We start from the raw sequence: 19321 nt of genomic DNA on the forward strand, positions 1-19321 counted from the left end.
AGTAAACTGAAGTAACAACCAACAAATTGTGGGACTAATCTTTCATATCACTGATTCTATTGTTAAGAAACAAAATTAAACATGATTTTGTTCTGAATAACACTACCACTTATCTAATCATTCTTAATAACTTTCTAAAATTTTTAAAAACTTTAAACATTTTTCCATTTTAACCACTTTTAAGGATATAATTCAGTGGCATTAATTACATTCTCAATGTTGGGAAACCACTGTCACTATATTAAAAACTTTTTTATTACCCCAACTGGAAATTCTGTATCCATTAACAAAAATTCTCCATTTCATCCTCTATTCAGTCCCTGGTAGCCTCTAATCTACTTTCTACTGCTATGAATTTACCTATTCTAGATATTTCATATAAGTGGAATTACACAGTATTTGTCTTTTTGCATCTGGTTTATATCACTTGGCATAATGTTTTCAAGGTTAACTTGATGTAGCATGCATCAGAATTTCATCCCTTTTCATAACTGAATAATAGTCCATTAGATGTATATACCACTCTTATTGATGGACACTTGTGTTGGTTCCATTTTTTAGCTCACATGCCTACCAACATTTAGGTAATACCTACCGCAAGCTACAAAGTTAAAAAGGAAGTATTCCTACTAAGTGTTAAAGGAGCTACTGACCTTCAAATACTTTCAAGAAAATTTAAAATTATCCACTTGAAAATGCAAAGAATAATGTAGCAAACACCCCATTTGTGTGTGACACTCAAAATTTATAACTTTCTGCAACTACACTCACTTTTATTTTAAAGATGTAAGCATGGATAATGCAAAGCTACTTTTGATCATCCTAACCATTTCTCTTGCTTTGAGAAGGCAACCATTATCACTAATTTCATGTGTATACTTACTATTTTAAATTATTTATTTTCCATGTAAAGTAACTTCAAATAATACATGTCATATTTCTGTATTAACTTTCTTCTAAGATTTTAAAAATATTCTCTTGGTATTCTCAGAACATTAGTTTCCAAATGCAGATGTTAAATTGGGAATTAACAAGCCTATTGTTTCAAACTTCTGAAACATTAAAAAAAAACAAAAACCCAAACAACAAAAAACTCCTCTTAAACTAATCAGATAAAAGAAAATTATTTATCAAAGTTGAAATTTTTCACTGGCACTCAAATACTCACAGGTTTTAAGTGGATGACAGAACTATTAGACATCACTGTGTGATCTCCCTCCATCATGTCTAGCTCACTCTTGTCATCTGAGGCATCTGGAAGACTGTTAACACTACTGCTTTGGCTACTGGCACTAATGGACATACTGGGAATAGACTGATTACTTCCAACACTGTTCACTGTTCCTGTCCGTCCAACACCATGATCTTGTTCCTAAGGGAAAAGAGTATTAGGTTTCAAACATCTGTATTTGTTTTGAATTCTTGAATACAAGTACCTAGCATATTGCTTGACTCACAGCCTTTAGAAAGTCAGAGGTCTATCATGAGAAATTCCCTTTATTTGTCAAGACCAGGAAGTTTACCAAATGTTACTTGACAGTAAAACAAATAAAAATGACCAATAAATAAATAACAAAAACCCAACCATGCAAAAAAGTATGGTCATCAGTTCTGGGTTACTTCCAGTTTTTTTGAAATCCATTTTTAGTACACATCTCATGAACTATCTGGTTTATATCAATGATTTCCATCGTTAAACAAGCCCCAACCTTTCAAAAATCTAGTAAAGAATGCCTTTTATTAATTTTTTTACTGAAGTCTTTTATAAGTGTATTTTTCTTTCTTCCTCAGAATATAGCCTAGCCTATCTGCTGCCACCAAATAATTAAGATTAATTCCTATCTATTTTTGTGTAAATTCAAAATTACGTATTACTTATTTAATCACAATCATGAGACTGCTTTTCTGAAGTAATCAGGCAAGAAATGGTATCTGGGCACCAACATTATAGTAGTCTTACCATAATTAGAATTCTACAAGATATGCAGGATTTAATTAGTATATACATACTATCTCTCTCTCTCTCTATATATATATGTATATACACATATATATATATACTTATATTACCTGGCCTATCAGAGACACTACATTAGAACTAGATTTAACTACATTATTTTATTAATTTCACAACTTCGCTAAAGTATTTCATATATTTAAAATAACCCAATAATTTCTTAATGACTATAAGAATAAAACAAAATAAAAAAAAAACCAGAACTGTAGTAAGAAAGTACTGTATTTACAGTTTATTAATTATGCAGTACTATTAAAAAAAGTAAGTAACTACTGCTTCTGGTTTCAGAATGCAAAGTGACCTCTTTTACTGGAAAGCAATGCAAAAGAATTAAACCTTTGGACTGGAGCAAAGAAGAAAACTGAAAATATTTAGAGTGATAGCTCCACAAATAAACTATGGGTGTGTGTGTGTGTGTGTGTGTGTGTGATAGCTCCACAAATAAACTATAGGGTGTGTGTGTGTGTGTGAGAGATAGCTCCACAAATAAATTATAGGGTGTGTGTGTGTGTGTGTGTGTGTGTGTGTGTGTGAGAGAGAGATAGCTCCACAAATAAATTATAGGGTGTGTGTGTGTGTGTGTGTGTGTGTGTGTGATAGCTCCACAAATAAACTATAGGGTGTGTGTGTGTGTGTGTGAGAGATAGCTCCACAAATAAATTATAGGGAGGGTGTGTGTGTGTGTGTGTGTGTGTGTGTGTGTGTGTGTGTGTGTGAGAGAGAGATAGCTCCACAAATAAATTATAGGGAGGGTGTGTGTGTGTGTGTGTGTGTGTGTGTGTGTGTGTGTGTGTGTTCGTTCCCCCCTCACCCCCATGAGGAAGTTCTTTAGTATTATCTCTTGCACATTTGTATTTCCATTCTCCCTAAAAGGCTACATGGAAAGAATGTGGCCTTGAGAGTGAGTAATACATGACTTTGAACCCACATGCCTCAAACTGAGGTGAGTTAATCATTTTGAGCCTCGCTTTACTCATCTGTAATATGAGCATTTTAGAACTGTGTAGATGGAATAAAAATTGTGCAGAACTGAAAAGAGTAAATGGCTCCTGGTGACAGAGTTCTTAGAATGCCTGCTAACTTTGTATGACTTCTGAGTAAGTACTGGCAACTTCCAGTTAATAATTTCAAATCCTTCCAAAAGGGTGTCCACGGAATCGAAGAATAAGATAAAATAAAAAGGGTTCAGTGGCCAAGAGCTTTAAAAAGGGACTAGATTAAATAAAGGTGAACATGTTTCTTTAATGAAAGACTTTGTAGAGCTTTACTATGCTAATGTACACTATGAAAGGGTTGGGTTTAAATAATACAAAATCTTTTTCCCCACCTGGTTATCTTACAGGATCAGTGTTAAGAAAACACGATTTAGGAACCACTGATCTAAATGATTCATGGCAAGATAAATTGCATAAGGAAAGAAGCTAATAAAGAGAGCTCAATAATCGAGTAATTTCTAAGTTATCACCTCTTCTTCTTCCTGTGCTTCTACTGCTGGTCCATTATGTGCCTCCTGGAAAAGGAGTTTCTTCATCTTTCGATATTGCAGATTGTCCAGCTCTCTCACTGCATCCTTAGTCCTTTGAATGAGATCTATTAACACTGTTTCAGGGCGCTCCCGAAGAACAAACATGTGCTGGATAAGAGAAGGTAAAAGTCAGGTTGAAACCTACACAATTTTAAAATTGGTACAAATGTACTCTTTCTCAGATCCTAGAATTATTATCCTAAGTAATTATAATGCATATAATTATAGCTACCTAATTATATACTTCTGACTTCTTATATTTACAAAGTTGTCATTTACACATACACACTCTATGCCTACATAACTACCTCTGCACATTTTATAAAAACTTTGAACACGATACCTTTGTTGGCCAACTGAAAATGCTGAGTTAAAACAATCAAAAAGGCCCTGGCTGGTGTGGCTCAGTATATTGAGCACCGGCCTGCAGAACAAAAGGTTGCCAGTTCAATTCCCAGTCAGGGCACATGCCTAGGTTGTGGGCCATGTCCCCAGTTGGGGGCATGCAAGAGGCAACCGACTGATGTTTTTCTCACACACCAATGTTTCTCTTCCTCTCTCCTTCCTTTCCCCTCTCTCTAAAAATAAATAAATAAAATCTTTAAAAATAATCAAAAGGTTTAAATAAACACTAACAATTAAGTTCAATTCTTTTTTTTCTTTTTCTTTTTAAAGCTGGGGACAGTAAAACAAGGAAGGGCCTAGGATAGAAGCAACAGGAGAGGGACTAGATGGGGAAATGAGCTGAGGCTGGGCTGCTTTATCTCACTAGGAAGTCAGAATAAAGGGGGCCTTGGGGATAGGATCAGGGGATTAGCCTGCTGCTCCTGCCCATTGCTCCCGGTTTGCAAACCTGGTTGGGTCCCTTAGGGTTAAGGAGATGCATGTCGGGGGTAAAGAAGAGGAGGGGGAAGGGAAAAACGTGTTTGTGATCCTGGGAGGGAGAGAGTGTGAGTTCAATTCTTAAATTGGAGCCCTAAATAAAGGCTAAATAAAGGTTTACATATTACAGAACTGATTTGATAGATAAGGCATCGGTTCTGAGTTAGTTTTCAACAGAATGTATTTACTGTCGTCGTCGTCGTCGTCGTCGGCAGCCGTCCGTCTCGAGAGACGATGGTGTAGCTTCTTCAGAGTCTATCTGCACCGCCAAGAATGGCTGTGCAGTCCGACTCGGGAGTGACATGGTATCTGTCTCCTCCCGTGTTGAATCGACATCTTGCGATGACGCTGAAGCTACAGAGCCTGGGCAGGGTAATATGGAGGGTCTGCTGTTGCCCATGCAGCAGACCCCCCCTCTCTTCGCAGCTGAAGGGTCCAAGGGAAAGACGGAGTCGATACAGCTTGGGTTCAGGTGCGCCGCAGGAGTTGCCGGTGTTGACTACAACGTCAAACCGCCTTAGGGACTCCGGCTCCGGATTTTCTGTCGGGGTTTACTCCCTTAGCCTTTCCCCTGAAGAGGTATGCCGCAAGGCAGCGGAGGTTTTTTGGAGTCAGAGTTTTCCTTCTCTGATGTACCCTGACTGGAAGATCGAACCAGCGACACTTAGCTCGCAGGCCGACGCTCAATCCACTGAGCTAAACCAGCCAGGGCAAGTATTTACTGATGGTGGTTTTATATCACATAAACTTGGATATTATGGGCTCCCTTATATGTTGCATAAGAAATACTTCATTAAACACTAGCAGTTAATTAAAAGCCACTATATTATTAGTGATGTTTACCACTAACATTTAATAAAGCTTAACCTATCAAATAGAGAAAAGTAGAAAGTACAATTCCACCATTAGAATTACCACTATTACATTTTGGTTTTCCTTCCTCCCTTTCCTTTCTTTCTTTTTAAAATTACAGTTGACATTCAATATTATATTAGTTTCAGGTATACAGCATAATGGTTAGATATTTGTATAACTTACGAAGTGATCCCTTTAATAAATCTAGTACCCACCTGGTACCATACATAATTATTACAGTATTATTGATTACATTCTCTGTGCTGTACTTCACATCCCCATGATCGTATATTTCTTTTCATAAATTTTCTATGTACAGATTTTGTCTTATAGATACATAGGTTGTTATCAAAAGAGTTTATGCTTATGCACGTGTAACAAGGCAGTCACATTCTTCCTTTTACCACTACTTAACAATATTCAGTCTTCTTAGCAAAAAATAATGTATTTCTAAATCTGGTAACTTTCTACATATAGATCTTTCTTATTTTTCAGTAACATAATTCCTAGGTATATTACACTTTTTGTTGCTACTATTACATGTACCTATTTATTCAGGCTTTCATTTGAGACTATGAGTGGTATTACTGTCTAGAATTCCCCAAGCATTACTGAAATTTTATATTGCTCTTCGACATATACTGTGGTAGCAAATAATACTACTGAATACATATATCTCTCGCAAGATTTTCTTTGTTATTTTTAAGTGCTGTTTGTCAGTGAAAATACACTGAACATCCGAAATTCTAAAACCTTCATGTAATAATAATCTACTAATATCTTGTAGTGAAAAATCAACAAGATTCCTTAGGGTCACAAAAAGAAAGTGTCAAATCCTACTTACTAATGTCTCAGCTATATGTTTTAAGAAGTTTATTAATTTCAACCATACTCTTACTAATAAGATGGTGAACCTGCAAATGAAATAATAGTTTTTTGAGGAGATAAAGGATATACCAATCATGTATTTAAATTAGGCAACCAAATCTATTGAAAACTGAATAGAATTTACACGATTTTAAAAATATTTTCATTAAATTAGAAAAATGTTTCCAGAAAAGAAACAATATCCATTTTTAAGTTTCTTTTGAAATCTCTTTTCTCCCACAGTATTTACATAAATGTGTATATCACATTATTTCTCTTTATTTCATGTTATTTTAATACAGAACAATATACATATTATAGATACAAAAACTAAAAGTTGTACATTTTGCCAACTTTGAAATATAACATTATTCCATATATATTAAATTATATAATTATAACTCATAAATTTTTTTTTGCACATATAACAATTTAGCCACTTGGTACTATTTTGAATATTTAACTGTAAAGTCTATTCAGCAATGGTAAAGGATATTAATCAATTTTGAAAAAATATTAAATACTTAGCATTTGAGAAAGGTTCCAAAGAGAGAACACTATATAAAATTATTGTCTTAGTAAAAACTAATACAGCATTCTTAATATTGATTCAGAATCAAAGAGGAATAAAACACATTCCTTAAAATAATTTCTTAGGGGTAGAAAACAAGAGTATAATAGAACTTACCTTTAAAAGTTCCTCTGATGTAGGGCGATCTTGAGGGATTTTCTGGAGACAAGAATCTACAAAGTTGCGAAAATAATCAGACCTATTGTAAAGGAAAGTATCAAGTGAACATATTGCTATTTCCTTTAAAACAGATACACAAATTAAGGTATGTGTCTATAGGTGGGAGGGGGATGGAAAAGCAATCATTTTTTAAAAAAGCAGACACAACACACTATATATTTCATATTAAGTCTATGAAAACAGTTTAAAGCAATCAGTGAAACTTTACCATTTCAAAGAAAAACTTGTACAGATTATTTTAAAATCCTGTTTGTACATATTTAAACATCACAACTTATTCTAAATTGAGGCAAAATTAGGGAAGTCGATCTTTTTCTTCTTTGCATTCAAATCTAAGATAATATTCTTCTCAATCTGTTTCCTCTCTTGTTTTCTGCTTGGATTATCTTCTATATAGCATGTTTCAGAACATCACTCTATTAGCTTTGGAGGGAGCATTTTTTATACTTGAGAATTTAGTGTTCCTTAATAAATGGACAGAACTTCCATTAAACCCAGAAAACCAATTAAGGTATTTTTAAAAACATTAGAAGTCTGCAACATATTATTAGTGTTCTCGGTAAGTGTTCAGTGAGCAAGGCAGTAAGTAATAATTACTCCATCAATGTTTGTCTTAAAACAGTCAAATAACATTTTATATTCCCTGTGGGAAGAATTCTTTTCTGAATCCCCAAAGTATCACATCATAATACTAAACTCTGTGCCAAAGATTCCTTCTATATATATCTACATAAGCAGCAAGATCTTTAAATGTGCCGTAATTATGTAATCTTTGAAAAAAAAGTATCGTTAATTTATGTATCTACTTCTGAATTTTAAATTATTTATTAAATATACTATAAGTTCCCCTAGAATTTTTCATATGCTAGATACACCTGAATAATTAATCTCACTAAAATTTTCTAATAATAATTCTAGTCTTCTAAAACTGTCAACCTATTCTACATAAACTTCTTTATCAAATCAAGGAACCATTAGGAAAAGGGACATAAGAACATTCTGAATAATAAATAACATAATAACAATTAGAATGATTCTAAAGTTATAAATTATCTGGTAATTCTGACAAATCAAGTCATTTTACCTATGTTTTACCCATATAAATTAAAACCATTCTCCTAAAACATATCACTACAGGTATGGCAACCTATGTATTTTAATTATAAAATATTAATGTTGAAATTGTGATCTTTATAATATAATCAGGGTTATATGTACGCCTAAAAATCAAAGAAAATAAAATATACGTTTTTGTAAAAAGCAATACTTTTTGCTTCCACGTGACATTACTGAGATACCTATGCTATGAAAAAAAAAATAGACATAATAAAGGACAAATATGATATAAGGGTAAAATAAATCCATTTTATTTTATTTATCTTTGCCTATAGTTTATGTAGCACAGGTTCACTGAGGGAATTTCACAAGCCAATATCATACAGGATAATGTCTCTTAAAAAACCAATAAAAATAACACACACTAAAGCAATGATGAATTAATTACAATGTTGTTAGAGAAATAAACGTATTTTAATATTGCTTCAGGAGGTGTTACATTTTACCTAGTTGAAATGAAGTCATTTTGATAACATTATCAAAAAGCATTTAATTTATACAATGTTGAGTAATATATTTCTTAGAAATACTTACCATTCATTAGACTGTAGTGTAGGGGATTCATTTTGGGCTATGTGATATAAGGCACTCATTGCATTCATATTAAATAAAGGAGGCTTCCTTTCCGCTGTAAGAGAAAGAAAACTTGCTTATTAAAATACACACCTGTTATAAAGGGGCACACAAATATTAATGAGGTTTTTTAATAAAAAAATTATCTCAAACTTAGCAGAACATTGCAAGTCCAAAGAACATTTTTAAGTAAATTGATTTAGAGTAAATTATTTACTTGATGCCCCACCATTTCTAAATACTTTAAAACAAGAACATTCTACTAAAGATCAATATCTCCATTAAATCAGGCCATTAATGCTAATACATGACTCTCATCTAATCCTCAAACCCCATTCAAGTTTCACCCAAATGTCAAATAATGTCTTTTGCAGCAAAAGTGAGTTTTGATTATGTGTCCTTCAAGTAAATTGTCCATTTTATCTAAGTTGTTGAATTTATTAACATAAAATTGTTCATACTATATCCCTATAATCCTTTTAATTCCTACAGTCAAGTCATGTGTATTCTTTTTTCCTAAACAATCTGGCTAGAGGTTTATCAATTTTATCAATTTCCTCGAAGAAACAGTTCTTTGTTTTACTGATTTTTTCTATAGTTTTTATTTTTTATTTAACTGTTTTCTGCTTTGATCTTTTAAATTCTCTTTCTTCTCCTCATTTTGGGTTGAATTTGCTCATCTTTTTCTAGTCTCTAAGTCATAATCTTGACAATTTTGAAGATACAAGACTTCAGAATGTCCCTCAATATGAGTTTGTCTTATGACTAAATTTCGGTTATACATCTTTGGCAGGAAGATCACAGAAGCAGATGTTGTTATTTTTCTTATTGTATCCCATGAAGCAGTGCATTATTTTAAATGGTCCTGTTTTAATGGTGTTCACTTTAATCATTTAAGGTGATGTCTGGCAGGCTTCTTCATGGTGAAGTTTCTCTTTTTTCCATTGTAATTAATAAGTATTTTATGAGAAGGTACTTGAATCTATATAAATAGTTTTTCATAAAACTTTCATTTTATTCTTTTTATTTTATGGACTTATAGATTAAAAATTTTTTTTTATTAATTTTAGAGAGATAAATGAAAGGAGACAGAGGAAAGTAGGGGGACAGAAAGAGAAATATCACTTTTGTTGTTCCACTTATTTATGTATTCACTGGTTGATTACGGTATGAGCCTTAACTGGGGATCAAACGCGAAACCTTGTCATACAGACCGACTGAGCTACCCATCCAGGGCCTATAGATTTTTATTTTATTTAATAAGCTATAGTCTACTACTACTATTTACTTTGATGTTCAAAAATGCCTCATATTTGAGCACTGAGAATGTTTATATTCTGGCTTGTCTTTTCTTTTTTTAAAACTTAATCTTCATTGTTGTTTTTTCCATTACCATTTAGTCCCCTTCACTCCCTCCCCCCAGCAATCACCACACTGTTGTCCATGTCAAGGAATCCTTTTTCCTTTTGCTCAATCCCTCTACCACCTAACTGCGCCATCCCCCACTAGCTGTCATCCTGTTTTCAATGTATGGGTCTGTACCCATTTTCCTTGTTAGTTCAGTTTGCCCATTAGATTCCACATATGAGTGATATCATATGGTATTTGTCTTTCCCTGATTGGCTTATTTAACTTAGCATAATGTTCTCCAGGTACATCCATGCTGTTGCAAAGGGTAAAACTTTCTTCTTTTTTACAGCCTAGTATTCCATTGTGTAAATGTTCCATAGTTGTTTTATCCATTCATCTACTGATGGACACTTGGGCTGCTTCCATATCTTGGTAATTGTAAATAATGCTGCAATGAACATTTTGCTGCCTATGTTTTCTTCTAGGATTTTTATGGTTTCAGGTCTAACATTTAAGTCTTTAATCTGTTTTGAATTTATTCTTGTGTGTGGTTAAGAAAGTTGTCTAGTGTCATTTTTCTGCATGTGTCTCTCCAACTTTCCCAACACCATTTATTGAATAAACTATCTTTAGCCGATTGTATGTGTTTGTTTGCTCTGTTGAATATTGACTATACAGTTGTGGGTTTATTTCTGGGCTATCTATTCTGTTCCATGGATATGTGTCTGTTTTTATGCCAGTACCATGCTATTTTGATTACTTTGGCCTTATAATATAGTTTCATACAACGTAGCATGATTCTTCCCGCTTTGTTCTTTCTCAGGATTGCTGTTGTTATGTGGGTCCTCTTTTGTAGTTCCATATAAGTTTTTGAAATATTTGTTCTAGTTCTGTGAAATACATTATTGGATTCATCATAGGAACTGCATTGAATCTATAGATTGCTTTGGGTAGTATGGACATTTTAATGATTTTAATTCTTCCTATCTATGAACATGGTACATGCTTCTATTTATTTGTATCTTCTTCAATTTCTGTCTTTGGTGTCTTATAATTTTCTGAGTACAGGTCTTTTACATCCTTGGCTAGGTTTATTCCTAGGTATTTTATTCTTTTTGTAGCAGTTGTGCATGGGACTGTTTTCTTAAATTTCCCATTGTTAGCTCATTATTGGCATATAAAAATGCAACTGATTTCTAGATATTAATGTTCTATCCTGCTACTTGGCTGAATTCATTTATCAGTTCTAGTAGTTTCTTGGCAGAATCTTTAGGGTTTTCTACATACAGTATTATGTCATCTGCAAATACTGTCAGATTTACTTCTTCCTTTCCAATTTGGATGCCTTTTATTTCTTCTTATTTTATGACTGCTGTGGCTAGGACTTCCAGTACCATGTTGAATGAGGTGAAAATGGACATCCCTGTCTTGTTCCCAATCTTTATGGGAACACTTGTAATTTTTGCCCATTGAGTTGATGCTGGCAGTGAGTCTGTCATATTTAACCTTTATTATGTTTAGGTATGTTCCCTATAATCTCACTTTGCTGAGTTTTTATCATAAATGGGTGCTGAATTTTATCTAATGCTTTTTCTGCATCTATTGATATGATCATGTGGTTTTTATTCTTCATTTTGCTTATGTGGTATATCACATTTATTGATTTGAGAATGTTGTACCAACCTTGCATTCCTGAAATAAATCCCACTTGATCATGGTGTAAAATCTTTTTGATGCATTGCTGTATTTGGTTTGCAAATATTTTGCTGACAATGTTAGCATCTATGTCCATCAGGAATATTGGCCTATACATTTCTTTCCTGTAGTGTCTTTATCTGGTTTTGAAATTAGAATAATGCTGGCCTCATAAAATGAGTCTGGGAGCCTTCCCTTCTCCTGAATTTTATGAAATAGTTTGAGAAGGGAAGGTGTTAGTTATTGTAATATTTGGTAAAATTCACCTGTGAAGCCATCAGGTCCATGGGTTCTATTTTGTTGTTGGGAGTTTTGTGATTACTGCTTCAATTTCACTAGGTGTAATCTATCTATTCAGATCTTCTGATTCTTCCTGATTTAGTTTTTGAAGAATGTATGCTTGTAGGAATTTATCCATTTCATCCAGGTTGTCCAGTGTGTTGGTATATAGCGTTCACAATATTTTCTTACACTCTCGTTGCCTACTTAGACTGCCTTTGTTTCAATTCCCTAGCTTATGTTGTTGGTTGTTGTGATACAATTTTCATTTTAATGTTCATAGTTTTGATCTTCCTTCTCCTAAACAAGTCCCTTTAACATTTCATGTAACAGTGGTTTGGACCTGATGAACTCCTTCAGTTCAATTTGTCCTGGAAGCACTTTCTCTGCCCTTCTATTCTGAATGAGAGCTTTGCTGGATAAAGTAATTGTCGCTGTAGGTTTTTGCTTTTCATTTCTTTGAATATTTCTTGCCAGTCCCTTCTTGCCTGCAGAGTTTCTTTTTAGAAATCAGCTGACAGTCTTATTGGGACTCCTTTGTATGTAATTCTCTTCTTCTCTCTTGCTGCTTTTAAGATTCTCTCTTTATCCTTAATTTTCGACATTTTGTTTATAATTTGTCTTGGTGTGGTTCTCCCTGGGTCCAGTTTTTTTGAAACTCTCTGTACTTCCTGGACCTGTAAGTCCTTCCCCAAATTAGGGAAGTTCTGCTTCATTATTTTTTCACATAATTTTTCAAGTTCTAGTTCTTCTTCACCTTCTTTCAGCCTTACGATTTGGATGTTGGCCCGCTTATAGCTCTCCGATAAGTTTCTGAGCCTCTCCTCATTTTCCTCACTTCTCGATTCCTCTTTCTGCACTGGTTGATTGATTGTTCCTTCCCTATGTTCTGATTTGTTGATTTGATCCCTGGTTTTCTTTCCCTCACCACTAGTTTGGTATGTGTTTTTGTTCATTTCAGCAGCAGGACTAGCCTTCATTCCTTCCCCGTCTTGTTTAAGATCTGCTGTTAGGTCTGTAAGCATTTTTATAACCAAAGCTCTGAACTGAGCCTCAGAAAGATTTCCTATCTGCTGAGCCATTAGATTAGATATTTGCTGTCTGGTCAGCTGAATCACGGGGGATCTCTATCATGATCTGTATCATCCTGACCATTCTGTGTTTACCTTTGCTTCCTGGGCAGAGCTGTCACACCTCCTACGCTATAGGGGGCGGAGCCCCATGCACTCGTCACAACTGGGTGACCCGTCTCACCACACTCTGGCATTTTCTGTGAGGGTGGGGGTCCAAGATGGCTTCCTGCCACTCACTCTCTGCTGAGAGACTGGGAGCCTCCTCCTCAGTCCCACCACCTCCAGGCCTCACAGTACAAGGCAATGGAGGTCAGCTTTCCCTGGCTTTGGAATCGCAAGCTGACGGGTCTGATCTGCAGCTGTGGGTGCTCCCCAGGCGCTTCTCACCTCCCCCTAAATACGGTGTCTGTGCTTACTGCTGTCCTGCCTCTGTCGCCGCAGCTGCCACAGCCAGCACAGCTTGAATTCTCCTCTCTGGCTTCACCCCTCCTACCTGTCCAGACGAGCACCACTTCTTTATAACTTCATACGTTGGACTTCATTTATTTTCTGGAACTTCTGGTTATTTTTGGTTTTGTGGTAGTTGTATTCCTTCTTAGTTGTGGAGGGAGACGGAGTGTGTCAGTCTAGGCCTCCATCTTGGCTGGAAGTCTTCTGTGTTTGTTTCCTCTTTCATTTCTGATTTTATTATTTGGGTCATTTCTCTTTTTTTTTTTTTTCCCTTGATGAGTCTGCTTAAATGTTTATCAATCTTGCTTATTTTTTCAAAACACCAGCTCCTGGATTCACTGATCTTTTGTATAGGTTTTTTGGCTCTATTCCATTTATTTCTGCTCTGATCCTTATTATTTCCTTCCTTCTACTGACTTTGGGCTTTGTTTGCTGTTCCTTTTCAAGTTCCTTTAAGTGTGAAGTTAAATTGCTTATTTGAGCCTTTTCTTCTTTGCTTTTGGGATGGAGTGGGGTGGGGATAGACCTGTAATGCTATGAATTTCCCTTTTAGTATTGCTTTCCCAGTAACCCACAGATTTTGGATTCTTGTGTCCTCATTTTCATTTGTTTCAAGGTATCTTTGCTTTCTTCCTTATTTCATTGTTGACCAATTCATTGTTAAATAACATGTTCTTTAGCTTCCATGTCTTTATGTGTTTTTCAGTGTCCTTTTTGTGATTTCTAGTTTCACAGCATTGTGGTCAGAGATGATGCTTGATATGATTTTAATCTTCTAAAATTTACTGAAATTTGTTTTGTGTCCTAACATGTAGTCTATCCTAGAAAATGTTCCATGTGCACTTTAGAAGTATGTATATTCTGTTGCTTTGGGGTGAAATTCTCAAGTTATCAAATAAATCCATCTGATCTAGTTCGTTAAGGCAATTGCCTCCTTGTTGATTTTCTATCTGGAAGATCTACCCATTGAAGTCATTGGGGTGTTAAAATCCCCGACTACCACTGTATTTTTGTCTATCTCTCCCTTTATGTCCATCAAATTTGCATCACATATTTAGGTGCTCCTATACTGAGTATATAAATGTTTACTAGTGTTATATCCTCTTGTTGGATTGTTACCTTTATCATTATATAGTGTCCTTCTTTGTCTCTTACTATAGTGTTGGTTTTAAAGTCTATTTTGTCAGATATAAGTACTGCTACACCAGCCTTTTTTTCCTTTCTGTTTGCATAAAATATCTTTTTCCATCCCTTTACTTTTAGTCTGTGTGTATCTTTTGACCTGAAATGGGTCTCTTGGAGGCAGCATATATATGTGGGTCTTGTTTTCTTATCCATTCAGCTGCTCTCTGTCTTTTGGTTGCAGCGTTTAACCCATTGACATTTAAGGTGATTATTGATAGATACGTATTTAGTGCCATTTTATTGTTAGACTTTCTTCTGTTCTTTTCTTTCTTTTCTTTTTTTTCCTAAAGCAAGCCCTTTAACACTTGTTGCAGTACTAATTGGTGTTAACAAACTCCTTTAGTTTTCTCTTGTCTGGGAAGCTCCTTAACACTCCTTTGACTTTAGATGACAGCCTTGCTGGATAAAGTAGCCTGGACTGTAGGTCTTCGTTTTTCATCACGTTGAGTATTTCACGCCACTCCCTTCTGGTATGAAATGTTTCTGTTCAGTAATCAGATGACAGCCTAATTGGTGCTCCCTTGTATGTAACTACCTGCTTTTTTTTTTTTAAGTATATTTTATTATGTTGTTACAGTAGGCCCAATTTTTCCCCTTTTGCTCCCCTCTGCCTGGTAACCCCCATCCCCCAGCAATCCCACTTCCCTTAGTTCATGTCCATGAGTCATGCATATAGTTCTTTGGCTTCACCCTTTCCTATATTATTCTTAACTTACCCCTATTTTGTTCCTACCAATTATGCTTTTTAATCCCTGCACCATTTTCCCATTTCCCCCCCTTCCCTCTCCCAGCTAACCTTCCAAATGATCCCCATACCTATGATTCTGTTTCTACTCTGGCTTGCTTAGTTGGATTTTGTTTTTATTTTTTAGATTCAGTTGTTAATAGTTTTGAGTTTGTTGTCATTTTAATGTTTATCGTTTTGACCTTTTCTTAAATAAGTCCCTTTAACATTTTATATAATAATGGCTTGGTGATAATGAACTCTTTTAGCTTTACGTTGCCTGGGAAGCACTTCATCTGCCCTTCCATTCTAAATGATAGCTTTGCTGCATAGAGTAGTCTTGGTTGTAAGTCCTTGCTTTTCATTACACTGAATACTTCTTTCCAGTCCCTTATTGCCTGCAAAGTCTTTTAAGAAATCAGCAGAGAATCTTATAAGCAACCCTTTGTAGGTAACTCTCTGCTTTTTTCTTGCTGCTTTTAAGATTCTCTCTTTATCTTTCACCTTTGGCATTTTAATTATGATGTATTTTGATGTGGTTCTCTTTGGGTCTAGCTTGTTTGGGACTCTCTGTGCTTCCTGGATTTATCTGTCTCTTTCCTTTGCCAAATTTGGGAAGTTTTCCTTCATTGTTTTCTCACATAAACTTTCAATTTCTTGCTCTTCCTCTTCCTTTCTGGCACCCCTATGATTCAGATGTTGGCACATTTAAGGTTGTCCCACAGGTTCCTCAGCCTCTCCTCATTTTTTTCAATTCTTGTTTCCTCATTCTGTACTGGTTGACTGTCTTTTTCTTCCTTATGTTCCAAATCATTGATTTGAACCTCGGTTTCCTTCCCTTCACCATTGGTTTTGTGTGGATTTTCCTTTATTTCACTTATCATTGCCTTGACTTCTTCCCTTATGCGTTTGCCATACTCAAGCATATCTGTCAAGCCTGTGAGCATCTTTATCACCACTGTTTTGAATTCTGCGTCTGTTATGTTGGCTATTTCCTAGTCGCTTAGTTCTCCCACTGGAACCTTGATCCGTTCCCACTTTTGGGCCATACTTCTGTCTCCTCATCTTGACAGGCTTCTGTGTTTGTTTGCCTCTGTGTCTTAGGTAGAGCTGCCGCTCCTGTTACATTGTAAGGGGTGGAACCTTAGGGACTCGTCAGTATAGGGTGACCCATTTCACCACGTTGTGGCGCTTTGTGTGGGGGAGGGGTCAGAGAGGGAACAGTGTCACTTGCTCAGCACTCGCCCCTTTTCCAGGCATTTCTCCCACTTATGTATGGGGCTGGCACCTCTCTAGCTGTTGCCTTGGCCATGGTTCCCAGAATGGGTGGGTCTCGGATGTTCTAGGGCTGTGGGGGCCCTTTAAACAAGTGGACTCTGCTGAGAGACTGACAGTTTCTTCCTCCATCCCAACCCCCATTGGTTTGCACAATCAAAAGCAATGAGGCTTGATTTTCCCTGGGACTGGGACCGTGAGCTGCAGCGGTCTGGTCAGGAGCTGGGAACGCTCCCCACGTGTCCTCCCCACTTTTTAAAATGTGTGACTGCGCTTTCTGCCGGCCTGCTGCTGCCGCTGCCGCCACTGCCACCACCACCACTGCCACAACCACACCGTGTCCTCTCCGCCCCAGCTCTGCCTGTCCTACCTGTCTGGATAAATATTTCTTCTTTATATCTTTGTTTGGTGGACTTCCATGCAGCTCGATATTCTGGAACTTCTGGTTGTCTCTAGTTTTGAGGTAGCTGTATTCCTTCTTAGTGGTGGAGGGAGACCCAGCGTGTCTGTCTAGGCCTCCATATTAGCCAGAAGTCCCTTTTACTACCTGCTTTTCTCATACAATTTTTGGATTCTCTCCTTGTCTTTAAGCCTTGTCATTTTTTTATGATATGTCTCAGTTAGGCCTCTTTGGGTCCAACTTGTTTGGGATTCTTGAGCTTCTTGGACTTATGTGTCTTTTTCCTTCACCAGATTAGGGAAGTTTTTGGTTACTATTTCTTTTCAAAAAGGTTCTTGATCCCTTGCTTGTTCTCTTCTCCTGCTATTCCCATAACAAGGATGTTGTTATGCTTCATGTTGCCCAAAATGTTTCTTAAGCTTTCCTCGTTAAAAAAAAAAAAAAAAAAAAAAAATCGTTTGCCTTTTCCTGTTCTGCCTGGGTGATTTTTTAACCTTGTCTACCAAACCACTGATTCAGCCCTCTGCTACATGTAATCTACTGTTCATTCCTTCCAGTGTATTATTTGTTTCAGATATTGCATTCTTTATTTCTGACTGGTCCTTTTTTTATGGTTTCTGTATCTTTTTTTCGTGCTGTTGAGTATCTTTATAAATCATTACTCTAAACTCTCTATCTGATAAATTGCTTGCCTCTATTTCATTCAGTTCTTCTGGAGAATTCTCTTGTTCTTTCATTTGGGGTCTGTTTCTTTGTCTTTCCACTTTGACTGCTTCTTTGTACTCTCTGCCTTACTAGTTAAACTAATCCGTGACATAACCTTAAACTGTAATCAGCAGGTCGGATTAAGTGCCACGGGGCTGGGACGGGAGTAATTTCTGTGGGTGGGGCTACTGATTCCCCTCAAGCTGATGACTCCTAGAGAGGACTGCTCTGCCTGAGAAAGATGGCTCCTGCAGTACGGGGAATGACTCAGCACAGAGATCCTGGCAGTTCTTCCTTCAGTTCTCACCCCAGAGCCACCAACCTGAGACTCGCTTCAAGAGTCTCTAGTCCACTCTGTCTTCCCTCTGCGAAAGCCGTGGGTAAGTGGCTGCAGATGAAATTTTGGGTGTTGGCCCTTTAAAAGGCTCTCTGTGTCTCCAGCTGTTACTCCCTAACAAGCAGAAACCCTGCTGCTTTTCACAGCTGGATGTTATCTGGGTTCATTTCCAGCTCTGGTGCTATAGGCTGGGGAGCCCAGCTTGGGCTTTAGACCCCACACTTCTCAGGGGGAACTCCCGGCTGCTGGAATATCCCTCCATAACTTCAGCTGCCACACGTGGGAGCCCAGCCAGCCCTCTCGCGCCTCCTCTGCACTCCCTACCAGTCTTGTTGTGATGAAGTGGTTTCTTCTGTCTGTCCTTGGTTATAAGGCTTTTCTCCAACCAGTGTTCAGTTGGTTATTCAGGATGCTTTCTCTACAATTTAGCTGTAATTCCAGATTGGTCCTGGGAGGAGGTTAGTGTAGCTTCCACTTACTCCTCTGCCATCTTGGATCTTGTACTACTTCTGTCTTTTTGACATGTTCTCATCATTCCTTGATCACCTCCTTGCTTTCTGATATTCCAGGTTCATCTGGTACTTTCCCTACTTCAGACACTGGATCAACCATTTCTACAAAGATCTGTGGCAATAGGTGTGCACCTTGCCACTGAAGTGTCACTGCTCTTAAATCCTCTTAGTGAATAAAGTTAGGGAACACATATAGGTACATAATATATTTATATATCGTCGTCGTCGGCAGCCGTCCGTCTCGAGAGACGATGGTGTAGCTTCTTAAGAGTATCTGCACCGCCGAGAATGGTTGTGCAGTCCGACTCGGGAGTGACACGGTATCTGTCTCCTCCCGTGTTGAATCGACATCTTGCGATGATGCTGGAGTGTCCTCTCCAGTGAAGCTGGAGCTACAGAGCCTGGGCAGGGTGATATGGAGGGTCTGCTGTTGCCCATGCAGCAGACCCCCCCTCTCTTCGCAGCTGAAGGGTCCAAGGGAAAGACGGAGTCAATACAGCTTGGTTTCAGGTGCGCCGCAGGAGTTGCCGGTGTTGACTACAACGTCGAACCGCCTTAGGGACTCCGGCTCCGGACTTTCTGTCGGGGTTTACTCCCTTAGCCTTTCCCCTGAAGAGGTATGCCGCAAGGCAGCGGAGGTTTTTTGGAGTCAGAGTTTTCCTTCTCTGATGTGCCCTGACTGGAAGATCGAACCAGCGACACTTAGCTCGCAGGCAGACGCTCAGTCCACTGAGCCAAACCAGCCAGGGC

The 19321-nt window shown here is 37.1% G+C and overlaps 1 protein-coding gene across 2 annotated transcripts in view; it reads right to left on the bottom strand.

Moving 5' to 3' along the window:
• Positions 1 to 19321, bottom strand: part of TAOK1 (TAO kinase 1) — a 137551-nt gene that overhangs the window by 27778 nt on the left and 90452 nt on the right. For both annotated transcript variants that reach the window (XM_090291609.1, XM_090291610.1), the window contains exons 10-13: positions 8548 to 8641; positions 6835 to 6916; positions 3483 to 3650; positions 1169 to 1372 (exon numbers count right to left, since the gene is read on the bottom strand). In XM_090291609.1, coding sequence (XP_090147735.1) covers positions 1169 to 1372; positions 3483 to 3650; positions 6835 to 6916; positions 8548 to 8641 — 548 coding nt within the window. The remainder of the gene's footprint in view (positions 1 to 1168; positions 1373 to 3482; positions 3651 to 6834; positions 6917 to 8547; positions 8642 to 19321) is intronic.

Source organism: Furipterus horrens, unplaced genomic scaffold, assembly GCF_987537825.1.
Source record: "Furipterus horrens unplaced genomic scaffold, mFurHor1.1.pri manual_scaffold_11, whole genome shotgun sequence".
In the NCBI taxonomy this organism is placed as follows: Eukaryota; Metazoa; Chordata; class Mammalia; order Chiroptera; family Furipteridae; genus Furipterus; species Furipterus horrens.